Raw genomic sequence first — 18,854 nt, 5'->3', positions numbered from 1 at the left:
CATGTGTGTAAAAGCAACATGGGCTCTTAGCAGCAAGCTCTCTCTCCAGCCTTTGATCTCTAATCTTCATGGCATATAATGCTTACTTATAAGGAAACTTTAGGGAATAGTAAGATGGTTCAAACGGTAAAATGCTTATTGCACAAACAACCATCAGGACCCACATAAAAGCTGAGCAAGGATAAGGAAGACAGGCAGACTCCTGGGGCTCACTAACTAGCCAGTCTAACCCACTACGGAGCTACAGGTTCAGTGAGAGACCATTTCCAAAACAAAACAAAACAAAACAGAAAAAAAGAAATGAAATGAAGGCAGTCAACGTTTATGTAGAACCTTTATGCTCTACATGCACATCTGCACACAGAGATTCCATGTACAATGGGGCAAGGGAAGCAAATGAAATAAAAGCAAAACTCTTCCAAGACTTGGAGTAAAAACATTCATTTTTAAAACACTATCTCCAAATAAGGAGAATCTCTGCAAGTTCAATGTTAGCTTGGTCTACATAGTAGCTACTAAATGAGACCCTGGAAAGGGGAAGAGAGGGAAAGAATGGGGTGGGAAAACTCCAAGGACACCGTAGCTGTCTTCAGACACACCAGAAGAGGGCATCAGATCCCATTACAGATGGTTGTGAGCCACTATGTGGTTGCTGGGATTTGAACTCAGGACCTCTGGAAGAGCAGTCAGTGCTCTTAACCACTGAGCCATCTCTCCAGCCCTGGGAAAACTTTTTTTTTCTTTTTTCTTTTTTTCTTCCGGGCTGGGGACCAAACCCAGGGCCTTGCGCTTGCAAGCGCTCTATCACTGAGCTAAATCCCCAACCCCGGGAAAACTTTTAATAGTTAAAACCATTTGCTGTTCTTGCAGAAGACCCAAGTTTGGTTCCCAGCACTCACATCAGGTAGCTCACAATCACCATTAACTCTAGCTGTTCTGGCCTCCATGGGAACCTAACATACTCACCTACAAATAAAAACCAAAGCTAAGGCAGACATGATGGAACATGACTATAATCCTAGCACTTAGGAAACTGGGGCAGGAGGACTGCTTCAAGTACAAAGCCAGACTGGATGACCATGAAGACCTTGTTTCAAAAACTAGTCTCATCCACACAAATGCCCAGTCCTGGGCCGAGCAAGGACACTAGTGGACAAGCCAAAGTGGGCAGGGGAAAAGCCCACGAGACTCAACCCTACACAAAGAACCATAGGCAACTGGGAAAGCAGGGACTGGGAGAGGTGGTCTTTCCCAGGGAAGAGCACACACCAATTGGTTGTCCAGTGTCAAACTGTCAGCCTTTTTTAGTTGGGGGGGTGCGGGGGGCGGAAAGAGGTCATGAATTTGACAGAGAGCAGGGATGGAGTGTATGAGAGACTTTGGAGGAAGAAATGTTGTAATGAAGTTATAATGTCAGTCAGTGGTAGTGTATGCCTTTAATTTCAGTAGTTAGGAGGGAGGTAGAGGCAGGCAGATCTCTGAGTTTAAGGCCAGCCTGGTATACAAAGTGAATTCCAGGACAGCTTGTCTCATTCCAACCCATCCTCCCAAATAACAGAAGCTATTTGCAATGGAGATCAGCAGGGAAGGGAAAATCTCCAGGTATATCAAGCACACTCCAGGACAACCTGAAGGCCCAAGATTAGGTAGCCGACACAAAACAGACTACATGGGGGTCTTTCAGTTGGTTGGTTGATATTTTTTGTTTTATTGATTTTATTTTTAAATTTTTGTTTGTTTGAGAAAGAACACACAACATGGGTAGTAGAGAGTTGGGGAGGATCTGGGAAGAGTTGGCAAAAGGAAAGAATAAGATCAAAATATACTGTGTGATGGGGCTGAGAGATGGCTCAGAGGTTAAGAGCACTGACTGCTCTTCCAGAGGTCATGAGTTCAATTCCCAGCAACCATATGGTGGCTCACAACCATCTGTAAAGAGATCCGATGCCCTCTTCTGGTGTGTCTGAAGACAGCTACAGTGTACTCATATATAATAAATGAATAAATCCTTAAAAAAATATATACTATGTGAGAAAACATTTAATTAAAAAAAAAAAAAACCAAAAAACAAAAGACAAGAAAAACATTAGGTGTTTTATTTAGCAGCCTATATCTAGCCTACTTACGTGCCCAAGCAAGAGGTTTGGCTACGGAGTGGTAAAGAGTCCACGGACTGGATTTATGCCCACCTACCCCACACAGTGTGTACCGTACAGGCCCATACCTAGTACTGTAGATCTGACCAAAAGCCCATGGTTGGAGCACTCAACACTCGCAGGCCTCAGGAATGAACTTACTCCTTCCCATTCTTCCACTAAATGGATATAGCGTCACATTACCTTCAAGTCCCTGTCTACCTCCCTATAGATTAGTCTAGCCTTTAGACCTCATCACAGGGAGGGTTTCTGAACAATGGATGGTAGTAAACTCACAGCTGATCAAAGTGCAGAGACTGAGTGTATGTGGATGCCCAGCCACAAATGACATCTATAAGGAACATCCACAAAGCTCAGGGACCATTGTACAAGAGGGGGCAGAAAGACAGGAGGAGCCAGAGGTTGGAGAATGGTGTCTTTTTGACATGACTCACACAGCAGCTATGGCTGCCCACACAAGACCTGCAAAAAATCAAGCTAGTAAACATTCCAGCATGGAGCAGGAAGAAGTTCAAGTGCGCCCACCCCTAACTGAAGAGGTACTAAGAGTTGCTGGCTTCTGGGGGAAGAGCCAGCTTTCTTTCCAGGATCCCGTAGGGCTCCAGTGGATGACCCTGAGTCTACCCACTAGCTCTGGTACCTCTGAGTATATGAGTAACTCACTCTGTGGGTTTTTGTAAAGAGGTGGGCAGTGAGTAGATCTGGAAGAAACAGGTGGGGAACATGATCAATACACACTGTATAAAACTCTCAAAGGATTATTAAAGATATTACAGTAATAAGGGAGAAAGTAGGCTATGGAAATAGAGATACTTCTCCCTCCCCTCTCAATGTATTTCCTTGTCTTCTTTAAGAGCTCTATGGAGAACCAGGGAAACAAAAGAACAGATAGAAGTATTAGCCAAGCAAGCCGGACAACCTGAGCTCAATCTCCAGGACACATAATCAAGAACGACTATCCAGAGTTGTCCTCGGACCTCCACACAGAGGCACTGACACTCAAGGGCATGTGTGTGTGCTTAATACACAATTCTTTTAGTTTTTTGTTGTTGTTTGATTTTATTACTAGCTCTATGAAGCATTCTAAATATAGTTCACCTCTGTATCCTCTGTGGTTCCAGTTCCAGCTGAACTTGTCACAATTCCAAATCTCTCCTTCCGTTTCTTCAGCTTCTCATCATCCTCAGACTGTCAACGGACCAAGACAACAGCAAAACAAGTTAGTCTCTATTTACAAGTTTACAGGAATAAAACTGTAATTTATCGGTTACAATATGCGAGCCAACCTTATATCAGGAGCCGAGGATCACACAAATGTGAAAGATAGAAAAGAAAATAATCACCTGGACATGGTGGCACACACATTTAATCCCAGCACTTGGGAGGAAAAAGCAAGTGGATCTCTGTGAGTTTGAGGGCAGCCTGGTCCACAGAGCAAGTTCAGGACAGCCAGAGATACACAGAGAAACCCTTTCTTGAAAAAACAGAAAGAAACAAAAACAAAACAAACAGAAAATACACCACCTCGTAATACGGTTTAGCTACACTTTGGCCCCAAGAACTTGTGTGTTCTAAGTCTGGGACTAGAAACGTGACAATGGCGGGAAGTGGTGAGACCTTTAAGAGGTCAGACATAGCATCTCCACCTGTGCCCTGGAGCTAAGGCTGTTTCACAGCCCTCCTTACCCAAATCCTGCCTTGGGAGAGCTGGTCTAGGAGTGCTGATACACCTAAGATTACAGGCTCCAGTCAAGAGACAGTAGGATCAACTAACACCAGAGATACCCAGATATGGAGAGGCAAGCGCAAGAGCCTAAGCAACAGAAACCAAGGCTACTCAGCATCATCAGAACCCAGTTCTCCCGCAACAGCAAGTCCTGGATACCCCAACATACCAGAAAAGCAAGATTTGGATTTAAAAATCACATTTTACGATGATGATAGAGGACTTTTTTAAATTTTTTAAAAATATTTTTTATTTATTATATATAAGTACACTGTAGCTGTCTTCAGACACACCAGAAGAGGGCATCAGATTCCATTACAGATGGTTGCAAGCCACCATGCAGTTGCTGGGATTTGAACTCAGGACTTCTGGAAGAGCAGTTGGTCCTCTTAACCACTGAGCCATCTCTCCAGCCCGATAGAGGACTTTAAGAAGGACATAAACAACTCCCTTAAAGAAATACAGGACAATACAGGTAAACAAGTAGAAGCCCTTAAAGAGGAAACACAAAAACCCCTTAAAGAATTACAGAAAAACACAACCAAACAAGTAAAGAAATTGAAGAAAACCATCCAGGCTCTAAAAATGGAAATAAATAATAATAATAAACAATAAAAACTCACAAAGAAGATAACCCTGGAGATAGAAAACCTAGAAAAGAGATCAGGAGTCAGAGTTGCATCACCGACAAAATACAAGAGATAGAATAGAGAATCTCAGGGGCAAAAGATACCATAGAACACATCAACACAACTGTCAAAGATAATGTAAAACACAAAAAGCTCCTAGCCCAAAACATCCAGGAAAACCAGGACACAATGAGAAGATCAAACCTACAGATAATAGGTATAAAAGAGAGTGACGACTCCCAATTTAAAGGGCCAGTAAATATCTGCAACAAAATCATAGAAGAAAACTTCTCTAACCTAAAGAAAGAGATGCCCATAAACATACAAGAAGCAAGTCCAAATAGATTGGACCAGAAAAGAAATTCCTTCTGTCACATAATAATTAAAACACCAAATGCACAAAGTCAAAAAAGAATATTAAAAGCAGTAAGGGAAAAAGGTCAAGTGACACATAAAGGCAGACCTATCAGACTTACACCAGACTTCTCACCAGAGACTATGAAAGCCAGAAGATCCTGGGCAGATGTCATACAGACCCGAAGAGAACACAAATGCCAGCCCAGGTTACTGTATCCAGCAAAATGCTCAATTAACATGGATGGAGAAACCAAGCTATTCCATGACAAAATCAAATTTACACAATATCTTTACACAAATCCAGCCCTGCAAAGGATAATAGATGGAAAACTCCAATACAAGGAGGGAAACTACACCCTAGAAAAAGCTGGAAAAAACCAAGATGCCCTTCAACAGAGGAATGGATACAGAAAATGTGGTACATCTACACAATGGAATATTACTCAGCTATCAAAAACAATGACTTTATGAAATTCATAGGTAAATGGATGGAACTGGAAAATATCATCCTGAGTGAGGTAACCCAATCACAGAAAAACACACATGGTATGCACTGGTATCCACTGGTATGCATGGTATCCATTGATAAGTGGATATTAGCCCAAATGCTCGAATTACCCTAAATGCACAGAACACATGAAACTCAAGGAGGATGACCAAAATTCGAAGGCTTCATTCCTTCTTTAAAAGGGGAACAAGAATACCCTTGGCAGGGAATAGGGAGGCAAAGTTTAGAACAGAGGCAGAAGGAACACCCATTCAGAGCCTGCCCCACATGTGGCCCATACATATACAGCCACCAAACTAGATAAGATGGATGAAGCAAAGAAGTGCAGGCTGACAGGAACTGGATGTAGATCTCTCCTGAGAGACATAGCCAGAATATGGCAAATACATAAGTGACTGTCAGCAGCAAACCAGTGAACTGAGAACAGGACCCCCGTTGTAGTGATCAGAGAAAGAATTGGATAAGCGTGAAGGGGCTTGAGACCCCATATGAACAACAATACCAACCAACCAGAGCTTCCAGGGACTAAGCCACTACCCAAAGACTATACATGGACTGACCCTGGGCTCCAACCTCATAGGTAGCAATGAATAGCCTAGTAAGAGCACCAGTGGAAAGGAAGCCCTTGGTCCTGCCAAGACTGAACCCCCATGAACAGGATTGTTGGGGGAGGGCAGTAATGGGGAAGAATGGGGAGGGGAACACTTATACAGAAGGGAGGGGGAAGGGTTAGGGGATGTTTGCCTGGAAACCGGAAAGGTAATAACAACTGAAATGTAAATAAGAAACACCCAATTTAATAAAAAGGGAGAAAAAAAAAAAAAAAAAAGCAAGTTTCTTTCAAAAAACCCAAAAGAAGATACCCACACAAACAATTCTACCTCTAATAACAAAAATAACAGGAAACAGCAATCACTTTTCCTTAATATCTCTCAACATCAATAGACTCAATTCCCCAATAAAAAGACAGACTAACTGACTGGATACATAAACAGAATCCAGTATTTTGCTGCATGCAGGAAATGTACCTCCGTGACAAAGACAGACACTATTTCAGAGTAAAAGGCTGGAAAGAAATTTTCCAAGCAAATGGTCCCAAGAAACAAGCTGGAGTAGCCATTCTAATATCGAATAAAATCAGACTTTCAATCAAAAGTTATCAAAAAAGATAAGGACGAACACTTAATACTTGTCAAAGGAAAAATCTACCATGATGCACTCTCAAATCTGAATATCCATGCTCCAAATGCAAGGGTACCCAGATTCATAAAAGAAACTTTACTAAAGCTCAAAGCACACATTGCACCTCACACAGTAATAGTAGGAGACTTCAACAGCCCACTCGCATCAATAGAAACAGAAACCAAAAAGAAACACAGTAAAACTAACAGAAGTTATGAACCAAGTAGATTTAACAGATATCTACAGAACATTTCATCCTAAAACAAAAGAATATACTTTCTTCTCAGCACCTCATGTTACCTTCTCTAAAACTGACCATATGACTGGACACAAAACAGGCCTCAACAGATACAAGAAGGTTGAAATAACCCCATACATCTTATCAGATAACCATGCACTAAGACTGGTGTTCAATAACAACAAAAACAACAGAAAGTCCAAATACACATGGAAGCTAAACAATGATTTACTCAATGATAACTTGGCCAAGGAAGGACTAAAGAAAGAAATTAAAGACTTTTTAGAATTTAATGAAAATAAAGGCACAGCATACCCAAACTTATCGGACATAATGAAAGCAGTGCTAAGAGGAAAGCTCACAGCTCTGAGTGTCTCCAAAAAGGAATTGGAGAGAGCATACATCAGCAGCTTGACAGCACACCTAAAAGCTCTAGAACAAAAAGAGGCAAACACACCAAAGAGGAGTAGAAGGCAGGAATAATCAAACTCAGGGCTGAAATCAACCAAGTAGAAACAAAAAGAACTACACAAAGAATCAACAAAACCAGGAGCTGGTTCTTTGAGAAAACCAACAAGATACACAAACCTTTAGCCAAACTAACCAGAGAGCACAAAGACAGTATCCAAATTAACAAAATCAGAAATGAAAAGGGAGACATAACAATAGAAACTGAAGAAATTAAAAAAAAAATCCATCAGATCCTACTACAAAACCCTATACTTAACAAATCTGGAAAATCTGAGTGAAATGGACAATTTTATAGACAGATGCCAGGTTCCAAAGTTAAATCAGGATCAGATAAATCATCTAAACAGCCCCATAACTCCTAAAGAAATAGAAGCAGTCATTAAAAGTCTCCTAACAAAAAAAAGTCCATGACCAGATGGGTTTAGTGCAGAATTTTATCACATCTTCAAAGACCGAATACCAATACTCTTCAAACTATACCACAAAATAGAAATAGAAGAAACACTACCAAATTCGTTCTACGAAGCCACAATTACACTTATACCTAAAGCACACAAAGACCCAACAAAGAAAAAGAACTTCAGATGGATTTCCCTCGTGAATATTGATGCAAAAATACTCAATAAGATTCTCCCAAACAGAATCCAAGAACACATCAAAATGATCATCCATCATGATCAAGTAGGCTTCATCCCAGGGATGCGGGGATGGTTCAATATACGAAATCCATCAACATAATCCACTATACAAACAAACTCAAAGTCCTAGTCAGAGCAATTAGACAACAAAAGGAGGTCAAAGGGATACAAATTGGAAAGGAAGAAGTCAAACTATTACTATTTGCAGATGATAGGATAGTATACTTAAGTGACCCACAAAATTCCACCAGAGAACTCCTATACCTGATAAACAACTTCAGCAAAGTGGCTAGATATAAAACTGACACACATGGTATGCACTCTCAGATAAGTGGATATTAGCCCAAAAGCTCAGAATACCCAAGATTCAATTCACAGACCACATGAAGCTCAAGAAAAAAGACCAAATTATGGATGCTTCAGTCCTTTTTTGAAGGGGGAACAACATACTCATGGGAGGTAGAAGGTAGGAGAAACATGGGAGGAAGAGAGGTTGGGGAGGATAAAGGGGGGCAGGATCAGGAATGGGAGGAGGATGATATACAGAGGGTCAGAAATTTGAACAGAGGACTGTAGCAATGGGGGACGTAGAACTGGGGGGCAAGTACCACATGCCAGGAAAGCAAGAAGCTCCCAGGACCCAATGGGGATGAAATTAGCTGAAATGCCCAACAAAGGGGAGGGAGAACCTGTAGAGACCATATCCTGAGGTTAAGTAAGGCCCCTGGGTTGGGGGATGGGGCTACCCACTCATCTCCAAATTTTTAACCTAGAATTTTTCCTGTCTAAAGGAAATATAGAGACAAAGTGTGGAGCAAAAACTGAAGGAAAGGCCATCTAGAGACTGCCACTTTGGGATCCATTCCATATACAGAAACCAAACCTAGGCAGTATTGCAGATGCCAAGAAGTGCTTGCTTACAGGGACCCATGGTCCCAGCAGCATATGCAGCAGAGGATGGCCTTGTTTTGCATCAATGGGAAGAGGGGCCCTTGGTCCTGGTGAAGGCTCAATGCCCCAGTATAGGAGAATGCCAGGGTGGGGAGGCAGTAGTGTGTAGGGGAGCACCCTCATAGAAGTAAGGGGAGGTGGGATGGGATGGGACTTTCTGTGGAGGGGAAACCGGTAAATGGGATAACATTTGAAATGTAAATAAATAAAATGTCAATTAAAAAAAAACTTTGAGGGCTGGAGAGATGGCTCAGCGGTTAAGGGCACTGACTGCTTTTCCAGAGGTCCTGAATTCAAATCCCAGCAACCATGGTGGCTCACAATCATCTGCAACTGGATCTGATGCCCTTTTCTGGTGTGTCTGAAAACAATAACATTGTACTCATACACAAAAAAAATAAACCTTAAAAAAAAAAAAAACCTTTTAAAAAATGAATTAGACTAGGAAAAAAAGGAGGTTGCGCATAACAGGAGTTGTCAAGATCAGGGATGGTATCATTTCAGAAAGGATTAAGGTTCTCATAGAACTATAAGTTGATTCTTTTTTTTTTTTCTTTTTTTTTTTTCTTTTTTTTTCCGGAGCTGGGGACCGAACCCAGGGCCTTGCGCTTGCTAGGCAACGCTCTACCACTGAGCTAAATCCCCAACCCCACGACTAAAGACTTTTAAGTAGGGCCTCGTTCCCTCTAAGTCCAGTGAAAAGGTCAGGCATGGTGATGAATAGTAGTGGGTCTAATACCGGCATTTAGGAGAAAGAATCAGGAAGACTGTGCTACAGTGAGTTCCTGGCCACTGTGAGAGACATAACTAAAGTCTAAGATGGCTGAGTCACAGTGAAGTATTTGCTGTATATAAGTTCAATCCCGGCACCCGGCACATAAAACACTGGGTAAGGAGCTGAATCAAAAGAGACAGGAGGATGGATCTCTAGGGGTTTACTGGCTCCAAGTCACCCTAACCTACTCGGCAAGCTCTGTGCAGGCCAAAGACAGACAGAAGACACAGTGCAGCCAGCCAGAGGGCTTGACTGATAAAAGCCCTTGTCACATCTGTCCACTTGAGCATGATTCCCACATAGTAGGAAAGAACTGATTCCTTCCAAGTTGTCCTGTGAAAAATTTGCTAAGAAAGTCAAGGGCTTGCTTGAACTATCCAGTAAAGTCACAGAAAGCTCTAAATAATATGAAACTTAAAAAGTTCTAACGATTATTTTATGTGTTCTCCCTGAACATGTCTGTCATCACATGTGTGTTAGTGAGCAGAGACCTGAAGAGGGTGTGGGATCTCCTGGAACCGTACTTTGTTTCACTTTGCTGTAAACCACTTGCAGGTCTGAACCTGTGCCTCGCGAAGAGCAGCCAGTGTGCTTGTAACTACTAAGCTGTTTCTCCTGCCCACGAAAAGACAGGAGGCAAGTATAACCAGAGGCCCTAGATACTCTCCAAGCAGTTGTGAACTCCAATCTACCTTGGAACTGGGGAGACGATCTCAGCTTACACTGAGTGGGTGGGAGCTGGCCCTTCTCGGGCAGTGGTTTAGAGACGCAGGCTGCAGCAGAGTAAGGTGGGCCTGCTACACCCTGTAACCTCAGCAGCCTGGGCTGGGGGTGCTGAGGCCTCAGCTGCTGGTGACTGGGCATAGTTAGGAAAGATGGTAAAAGAGGAGATAACAGCATAGGATAAATAACTGTTTTTTAGGTTCTGACCTAAGTATATGCTGGTTCTCCATAAACAGTGCTGAAGAAAGCAGTTGGTATAGCCCTTTAGTTTGTTTGTTTGAGACGGTCTTTTTATGTAGCCCTACCTGTCCTGGAACTTTCTACACAGCCGAGCTCCTCTTGCTGGGATCAAAGGCAGGCAGGAGGTGTCGAGCCAGGCTTTTTGTTCTCATTTTTGAATGTGCTTCTGTGAGATTCTTCTAGGTTAGATTTTTGTTTAAACTTTATATTTTTGTTTAAATCCCAAGAATTCATATCTACAGGCATGTCTCTGAGTATTCCAAAACCAGAGGCCAAAGCAAAGATAATCAAGAGGCCTACAGATGCACAGGGATGTTCCAATACATTATACTTGAGTCCCAACCAACAAACTGCCTTTGTCCCTGTGATCACAGCAGCCATTTCTCTAGGCAGTCAGGGCAGCTATCCAGCATTCTGTGCTCACTCAATTTAGCCCACCTCTTCAAACCGCCAGAGCCAGCGAGCAAGCACCAGCCAGATCTTAGACTGTCAGCTTACTTTCCTCCCTTTGCAACAACTTCTTTTCTAGTGAGTACAGTCGAGGTTTCTTAGGGACTACGAGACAGGGATGAATGCTACACAAACCACTTAACCACTGGGCATTATCAGAAGAAACCATTACGCTCCTAGTACCAGCAAAACCGAGTCTACAGTAGGTATTCATCAGATTACTCAACTACTAAAAAGGGCAAGCAGCTTCTAAGGAAAAAAAGGGTCTTGTTCTTGACCAAAATACTAATCTGCATGCTTCTATTTGCTTGGTGTTATACACAGTATCTCAATCTTATAATAATCCTATGAATCAGGCACCAGAAACAATTTCACTTCATAAACAGGAAAATCAGGCTTAAAGAGATTAAGTACCTTATAGAACAAGTCTCACCAAGTGTAAGCACCAGAATCAGCCAGGAGTGGAATCCTAACACTTAAGAAAACACTTTTCCTAATTTGCTGTTTTACATAAACACATCAATTTTCCAAAGCTGCATTTAATTCCCAAAGCAGAGAGATAACAAGATCATGACCTAGAAGTCCCTGTCAATTATTTTTACCCACACCCACAGTAGTTACATCACTGTGTCAATACTAGGGTCCTATCTCCTGTCACACCAAAACTGCTTTGTACTTTCTAAGTCTGTGGGGAGAGGACTCCAACAGTGACCTCGCGCTGACCTTTCCCAGATGAATCTGCGCTAACTGTGCTAACCGTGCGAACTGTGCTAACCGGCTCTTCATCTGCTGAAATAGAATCCATTATTAAAAGCTTTCCAACCAAAAACCCCACTACACCCAAGGCAAGGCACCCAAGTTTTTGCTGATTGCCATTAAGATTAAAAACTAAAGAAAGCTAGGTGTGGTGGCACTTACCTCTGGTCCCAGCCCTGGGGAGACAGAGGCTGTCAGATCTCTGTGAGTTTGAGGCTGCCTGGTCTACAGACTGAGTTCCAGTACAGCCAGAGCTACACAGAGAAACCCTGTCTTGGAGGAGAGAAAACAAACAAAACAAAACAAAACAAAAAACAAAGAAAAACTAAATGGAGATTTTTCTTTGTTTTTTTAAAAAAAGATTTATTTATTTCATAGCTGTCTTTCAGATACACTAGAAGAGGATATTGGATACCATTACAGATGGTTGTGAGCCACCATGTGGTTGCTGGGATTTGAACTCAGGACCTCTGGGAGAGCAGTCAGTGCTCTTAACCTCTGAGCCATCTCTCCAGCCCGACTTTTTTTTTCTTAAAAAACAAACAAACAAACAAACAAACAAAAACAACAACAGCCAGTTTTTGGGGGGAATCAAAAGAACATTTTCATTGGTAGGAGGAAGGACTAGACCAACAGTAACTACCACTATGAACTTTTTAAAAAGACTTTAATGCCACCCAAAATAAGCACCTGAACAGACTCAAGACACAAATGATAAACTAGAGCTGAAACGGCATTATGGAAATCACAAACCTCGGCATCACTTCTTTACAAATCCCACTATAAAACCTACATTCATCTGGAACATGAGGAGCCAGCCCCATTTGTTGGTATTTATTACTATTATTACATTGTTATTAGTATTATGTACATATGATGGGGGCACCTGAGGTCATAGGTCACCTCTGTACTGTCAGTTTTCTTCCACTTTTTGTGCACTGTGGGAGTGGAACTCAGGTCATGAGCGCCTTTACTCACTGAATCCTCGCCCCAACCCTTTGGTTTTTTTGAGAAGGTCTTCTGTAGCCTAGGCTGGCCTCGAACTCTAGATCCTCTTCCCAAGTGCTTCTATTGCAGGTAAGGGCCACCATGAGATAAGGGGAGAGAGGGGGGAGTGGAGGAGGGGGCGGGGGACACAAGCAAGACACACAAAAGTCTCATTTATGACTTAATAATTGTACAGAAGATGAGTGTGTACCCATATGAAAAGAACAGGGGTGGTGGCAAGATGGCTGAGCAGGTAAAGGCCCTTGCTGTCAAGTCTGATGATCTGAGTTCAGTCTCCGAGACCCTCCTGCTAGAGGGAGTAAAAAACTCACACAAGAAAAATGACCAGTGCCAGGAAGTGATGGGCGCTCCTTTAGTCCCAGCACTTGGGCGGCAAAGGCAGATGGATCTCAGAGTTTGAAGCAAGCCTGGTTTACAGAGGGAGTTCCAGGATAGCCTCCAGTACAAAGAGAAACTCTGTCTCAAAAAAACAAAAATAAAAAAACAAAAAACAAAAACAAACTATAATATATATATATATATGAAATAAGGGGAGAGAGAGTGAAATCAACAGAACAGGACGGGGCGGCTCATGCCTGTAACTCTAGCACTCAGTACAATGAGAGCCATCACAACTTTAAGACAAGCCTTGGCTATAGAATGAGACCATTGCCAAAAGGAAAAGGAGAAAGAAAAAAGAGAGCAGAGAAGAAGGTGTAATCTGTATTTGCTAAGCTTTCACGAATCATTATCACTGTTTTTAAACATGTATTTTATTTGAAGGTTTATTTTTATTTTTAAATTGTGTGAATAATTTGTACACGCCTGAGGAGGCCAGAAGAGGGCATCAGACCCCCTGAAATTGTGACTTCAAGGCCTTTATAAATTGCCCACATAGGTTTGGGGAATATAACTCAGGTCCTCTGCAGCAGTGCAAACCAAGGTTTTTCAAAACTGACTTCTAATCCTTGTTTTCCTTTTACATTTACAATGTCTTCAAGGACTATTAAGGAAAAGGACCCATTGAAGGAATGACTAAGACACTCAAGAGTGTTCTAAATCACATGTACAAAAAGGTGTTTCACATGTAAGAACTATCATATGAGGTAAACATGACACACTGGTCATGTTCTGTTGTATTGTATTGCACTGTCTTGTACTGTACTGTATTGTAATGGTTATTGTTGTTGGGTTTGGTTTTTATCAGGGTTTCACTCTGTAGCCCAGGTATAACACACACACACACACACACACACACACACACACACACAATACAGGTATAATGTAGGAAAATACATTATCTGTGGCTTTACACAATCTAAATTAATCCCTTCTATTCAATTTTCCAAAGTGTAAGTGGCACTTTACCTGCAAATAAGCATATCAGCTAGATGTCCTATAGAATTTTAAAAATTATTTACTTATTTTATGTATATGAGTACACTGGAGCTCTCTTCAGACACACCAGAAGAGGGCATCAGATCATACTGCAGATGGTTGTGAGCCACCATGTGGTTGTTGGGATTTGAATTCAGGACCTCTGGAAGTGTTATTAACCACTGAGCCATCTCTCCAGTCCCCTTAGCAGAATTTAATATTCAAGAAAATACCCTTTAGACTGAATAGTTTCACAGCAAAGGTCGAATGGAGAAAAAGATTTTGCCTTACCACAATCTTGGAAATGATTAAAGAAACACAAAAAATAAAGGCAGTTTCTACTTCCAATTAACATTTTTCTCCCTCAATGGGTCTTTTCACCATCTAACTACGTAAGTAACCTGGACTGTTGTCCATTAACTATCTTAATAAATTATCTTGAAAGCACTCTAACAATAAACTTAGAGCCATGAAAAAAAAAAAAGGTCTTTTCTTCACTTGGCAAGAAGCAAGTGCAAGTTTATAATTTCTTAAACACTTTAACTTCTCTTTTAGCCCACCACCCAACAGAGGCAGTAGAAAAGAAAGGATATGGGGAAGTCTGTTTAGAAAGGTTCTTTGGAGCAACTGTCAGCTATGCTGTCTAAAACTTGACAGTTCAGTTTACTGTTAAAGACAGAAGCTCGATCTACTTGCAAACACTTCACAGACACACCAAGTCTCACTCAGGAGTCAGGGTAACAAAGAAAGCGACCATGATGAAACAACCTAGCAGAGACAACCAGGAGTCAACACAAGTCAACAAGAGAGACCAAGAAAAGTGCCAAGAAAAGTTCTCAGCTACGCCTCTTTCAGAAAAACAAAGATCAACAAAGATGTGAGATCCACAAGCGTTACACAGCTAGCTCTATAAACAAGCCACGCTCAGCCTCCGTCACCGTCCATTGAGTTCTACTTATACCCTCCAAACATGACATGTCCTCCACAGGCCTTGCCTCAGCATATGTCTTGCCTCAATATCTACATCTGTCTCCGCTAACATCAACCTGTCAATCAGCCTGAACCCATGGAAGTGACAAACACTGTAACACAATACCAAAGTTTTTTGATGTGTTCTCTCTATAGAGTCCCAACAAGTACAACCCAACTCCACAATATAAGACCAATACGTGTATGTTGTTAACAAAAAACCTTTTATCACATGTCCTTGCATGTACTTACTGTAACAGAACATCCTTCATCTATGTCTACTTTAGCTAAACATTCCTTCATGAGTCTGCCTTAGCCTTTTACCTATGTCCACTTCAATCAAACCTTCCTTCACATGTCTGCCCCAGCGAAACACCATCCAACCGACTTTCCAAAGAACCTTCAAGCTTCCACTTTGGAAGTTCATTTGTAATTTGCTCAGTCGTTTCTTTTGTGTATGTGCATTTGCCCAGATGGGACTTTGAGGTTTTTCTGAAGCACATGAGCATCTGCAGGGTCTAGAAAGGGTTAGGAATGTAATTTAGTGTAACAGCATTTGCCTAGCCTCTTTGGGGCCTTGGGTTTAGTCCATGATACTGTAGAAAGGAGAAGGAGAAGGAAAGAAGAAAAGCCACAAGTACTGAGATGGAAGAAAGAAACACTTTGAAATCCAGAGAGAATAAAACCAGTATCAGAGGCAAGTACTTGGGAGCAAAATGATATGGCTGCAGAATGTACCATTAAGCGTGGTATAACGGGGCATGCTTCTAATCCTAGGACTTGGGAGACAGAGGCAGGAGGACTTCTGTGAGTTCAAGATCAGTTGGGTCTACAGTGTAAGCTCCAATACAGCCAGAACCACACAGTATCTCAAAACAAACAAAACCGATACATTAACAAAACATAATTTTCCCTGCCCTAAATACACAGGGATTGTTTTAAATTATCTCAAGTGTCCTAAGGGAGCAAAATGGAGGCACTAGATTATAAGTACATATTCAAGAGCTCTTGACAAGTTTCCACTGCATCCGGGTACAGAAATCATCTCTGTGAATTGTGTAAAAGCATTACCTATCAATAAAAAGCCTATGGCCAATGAGCCGAGGCAGGAAATGGGAGGTGGGAGTTCCAGCAAGGGGGTTGGAGTTATAGGAAAGAGTCAGAGGTGGGAGGAGATAGATGATAAACCTGAAGAAAGGTAACTAACCAGTGGAAGAACTAGAATAAACTGGATTATTGAGATATGAGCTAGTCTGGGGAATAGAGCAAAAGTTTATGACCTAAGCATTAATTCATGAAATACGAAGTCTCTGAGTGAGGTGGAGAGGTAACCCCAAGGTTACAGCAACCTAAATTACGGCTAGGAATTAAGTACACAGTAGATTACACCTGCAGCAATTGGCAGCTAATACAGCAGATTTTTTAAAAAGTGACTGTCTCCTTTTTCCAGCAGAATACCAACATTAAATATCTCTACCCAAAAATGAGTTTAAACTTTTGTTCATTTCCAAACTCAACTTTAAAGTGAAGACCAAATTTAAAAGAACATTTTTCAAACTTTGCTAGTTTTATCTTGAATACACAAACCTAAACCGTGCTGAGGCTGTTTGCTCTGCCAAAGGGTGTCAGCCGCGGTGATGCAGCTGTGCCCTGTGAGCAGGATGTTCTAACACGCAAACATTCATAGGCTTCAATCTTGCCAGTACCACTCTAGTTCATAAAAAGAAACCCCGAGAAACCAACAGTAGCCTCAAGTGCAATTCAGAAATTCCCAAGAACACAAAAGTAGTTACTGGACTCAAATAAGAAAAACCCTTACTATTATCTTCAAAGCCCAAAGCTGCTTGTCCTTCTGCCGGTTAGTGCAACAAAGTGACTCTTCCATTGGCCCTCACACCACCTCAGGACAGATTCAAATCTGTCAAGTAGAAGGAACCTAAGATACTACAGCAAACCTCCCCTCAGGAACCATTCTTTTGGCCTGACTGAAGAGTCTTGGTGTGAGCTAGGACAGTTGTCTTCTCACCCTTTTTGTACACCAGTATGAGGATGTGAGCCCTTGAATATGTTAGTGCTTCACCACTGAGCTCTATCCACAGCTCCAAGCCAGTATATGTTGCAAATAAAACAACTAAGTAGCTGGTGCTTTCTATAAATGAATTATAATATGCATTAAGATGTCAGAAGTTCTCAGACTAATCTGACTTTCTAAACGAATTTAAGGTTGTAAGGCAAAAGGGCCTTATGATAGATTTCCTCACCCTACCATTATGTGACTGACGGCAGGATGGAAAGCAGAGCCCAGAGGACAATGGGAAATAAATACGACATGGCCTTGACTTCCCACAGGTAAAGGTTATGAAATGCCAGGGTAAGTGAGCTTCCAACTTCATACTCACAGGGTGAATGGCAACAGCTGATTGCTTTTCTCTCAGAAACACTTTAATGCTTGAATACACAGCTGTCACCTCCCTGCTTCCTGAAACTCATCTGACCTTGTTTTTCCCTAAGCCTTTATGCCAGACAGTGCAGAGAATACAAAGTGGCCCCAAAACTAACATTATATCTGCACAGCCTAGGCAATTAAAGGCGAAACACTAGACTACCAGAAAGCATGCCACCTTAGCAAACACATGGTCAGTAAAGAGGTCTAACAGCATTCCCTAAACACAATAGTCATCTTTCCTCATCTTTCCTGTACTCAGCACTTTCTGGTACAGCAGAATCAACTTTCCCAGGCCAACAGTATGTGAGAACTGTAAAGCCAATAGAGTCACAGACCTCAAGGATCCACGTTTTCTACCTTTGTAGGATTTGAAACCAAAGCCATCATCACTGCTCAAATTCTCTTCTGAAAAGTTCCTATCACTTTTTTCTGGAATACAAATGGACACGGACACGGACACGGACACGGACACGGACACGGACACGGACACGGACACGGGACACGGACACACACACACCTACCTACCTCTTTTCTCTCTCTGTCTCTCTGTCTGTGTCTCTGTTTGTCTCTCTCTCTCTCTCTCTCTCTCTCTCTCTCTCTCTCTCTCTCCCTCCCCTCCCCCTCCCTCCCTCCCTGTGTGTGTGTGTGTGTGTGTGTGTGTGTGTGTGTGTGTGTGTGTGTGTGTGTGTGTCTGTCTCTGTCTCTCTCTCTCAGAGGAGGTCTTCTCAGTCTTGCTCTAACTGACTTTAAGACAAAGAAAAGCAGGTGGAGGAAATGAAGGCTTCACACTTGAGACCCCAGGAACCCCATTTCTATTAAAGAGTCCTCACCTCCTTCCTTAGAAGCCAGGAAGCTCCTGCTTTTAAGGATAAGTGATACAGAGCCTGGCAGAAATAGCAAGAAGTCAATAAAGGCAAGTAAAAGTTTTAAGAAAAAGTAAATGTTATCTTACCCAAAATATTCAGAGAATAACAATGCAAAAAACAACAACCAAAAAAAAGAAGAAGAAAAGAAAAGGGGATTTATTTGAGCACCCAGAAATGTAGAATGAAGATCTTATTACTTGGACTACTTAAAAAACACAGATTTTTTTTTTTTTTTTTTTTAATTTTTTTTTTAGTATTTTTGTGGACAATTTTTTTAACTTTTTTACAAAAGGTCAGGTATTTTGAAAAAAATTTTTTTTTTGTGTTTCCCCCTGGTGGGGCGTTGTTGCTTTTTTGGATTTTTTTTTTTTTTTTTTGTTTTTTGTTTTTTAAAGATTTATTCATTTAT

The 18,854-nt window shown here is 41.6% G+C and overlaps 1 protein-coding gene across 2 annotated transcripts in view; it reads right to left on the bottom strand.

Annotated features, from left to right (window-relative positions):
• Nucleotides 1-18,854, bottom strand: part of Sarnp (SAP domain containing ribonucleoprotein) — a 60,485-nt gene that overhangs the window by 1,632 nt on the left and 39,999 nt on the right. For both annotated transcript variants that reach the window (XM_032909274.1, XM_032909281.1), the window contains one exon: nucleotides 3,255-3,344. In XM_032909274.1, coding sequence (XP_032765165.1) covers nucleotides 3,255-3,344 — 90 coding nt within the window. The remainder of the gene's footprint in view (nucleotides 1-3,254; nucleotides 3,345-18,854) is intronic.

This window comes from Rattus rattus, chromosome 1, assembly GCF_011064425.1.
Source record: "Rattus rattus isolate New Zealand chromosome 1, Rrattus_CSIRO_v1, whole genome shotgun sequence".
In the NCBI taxonomy this organism is placed as follows: Eukaryota; Metazoa; Chordata; class Mammalia; order Rodentia; family Muridae; genus Rattus; species Rattus rattus.
This window is presented reverse-complemented; position numbering and strand designations above follow the sequence as displayed.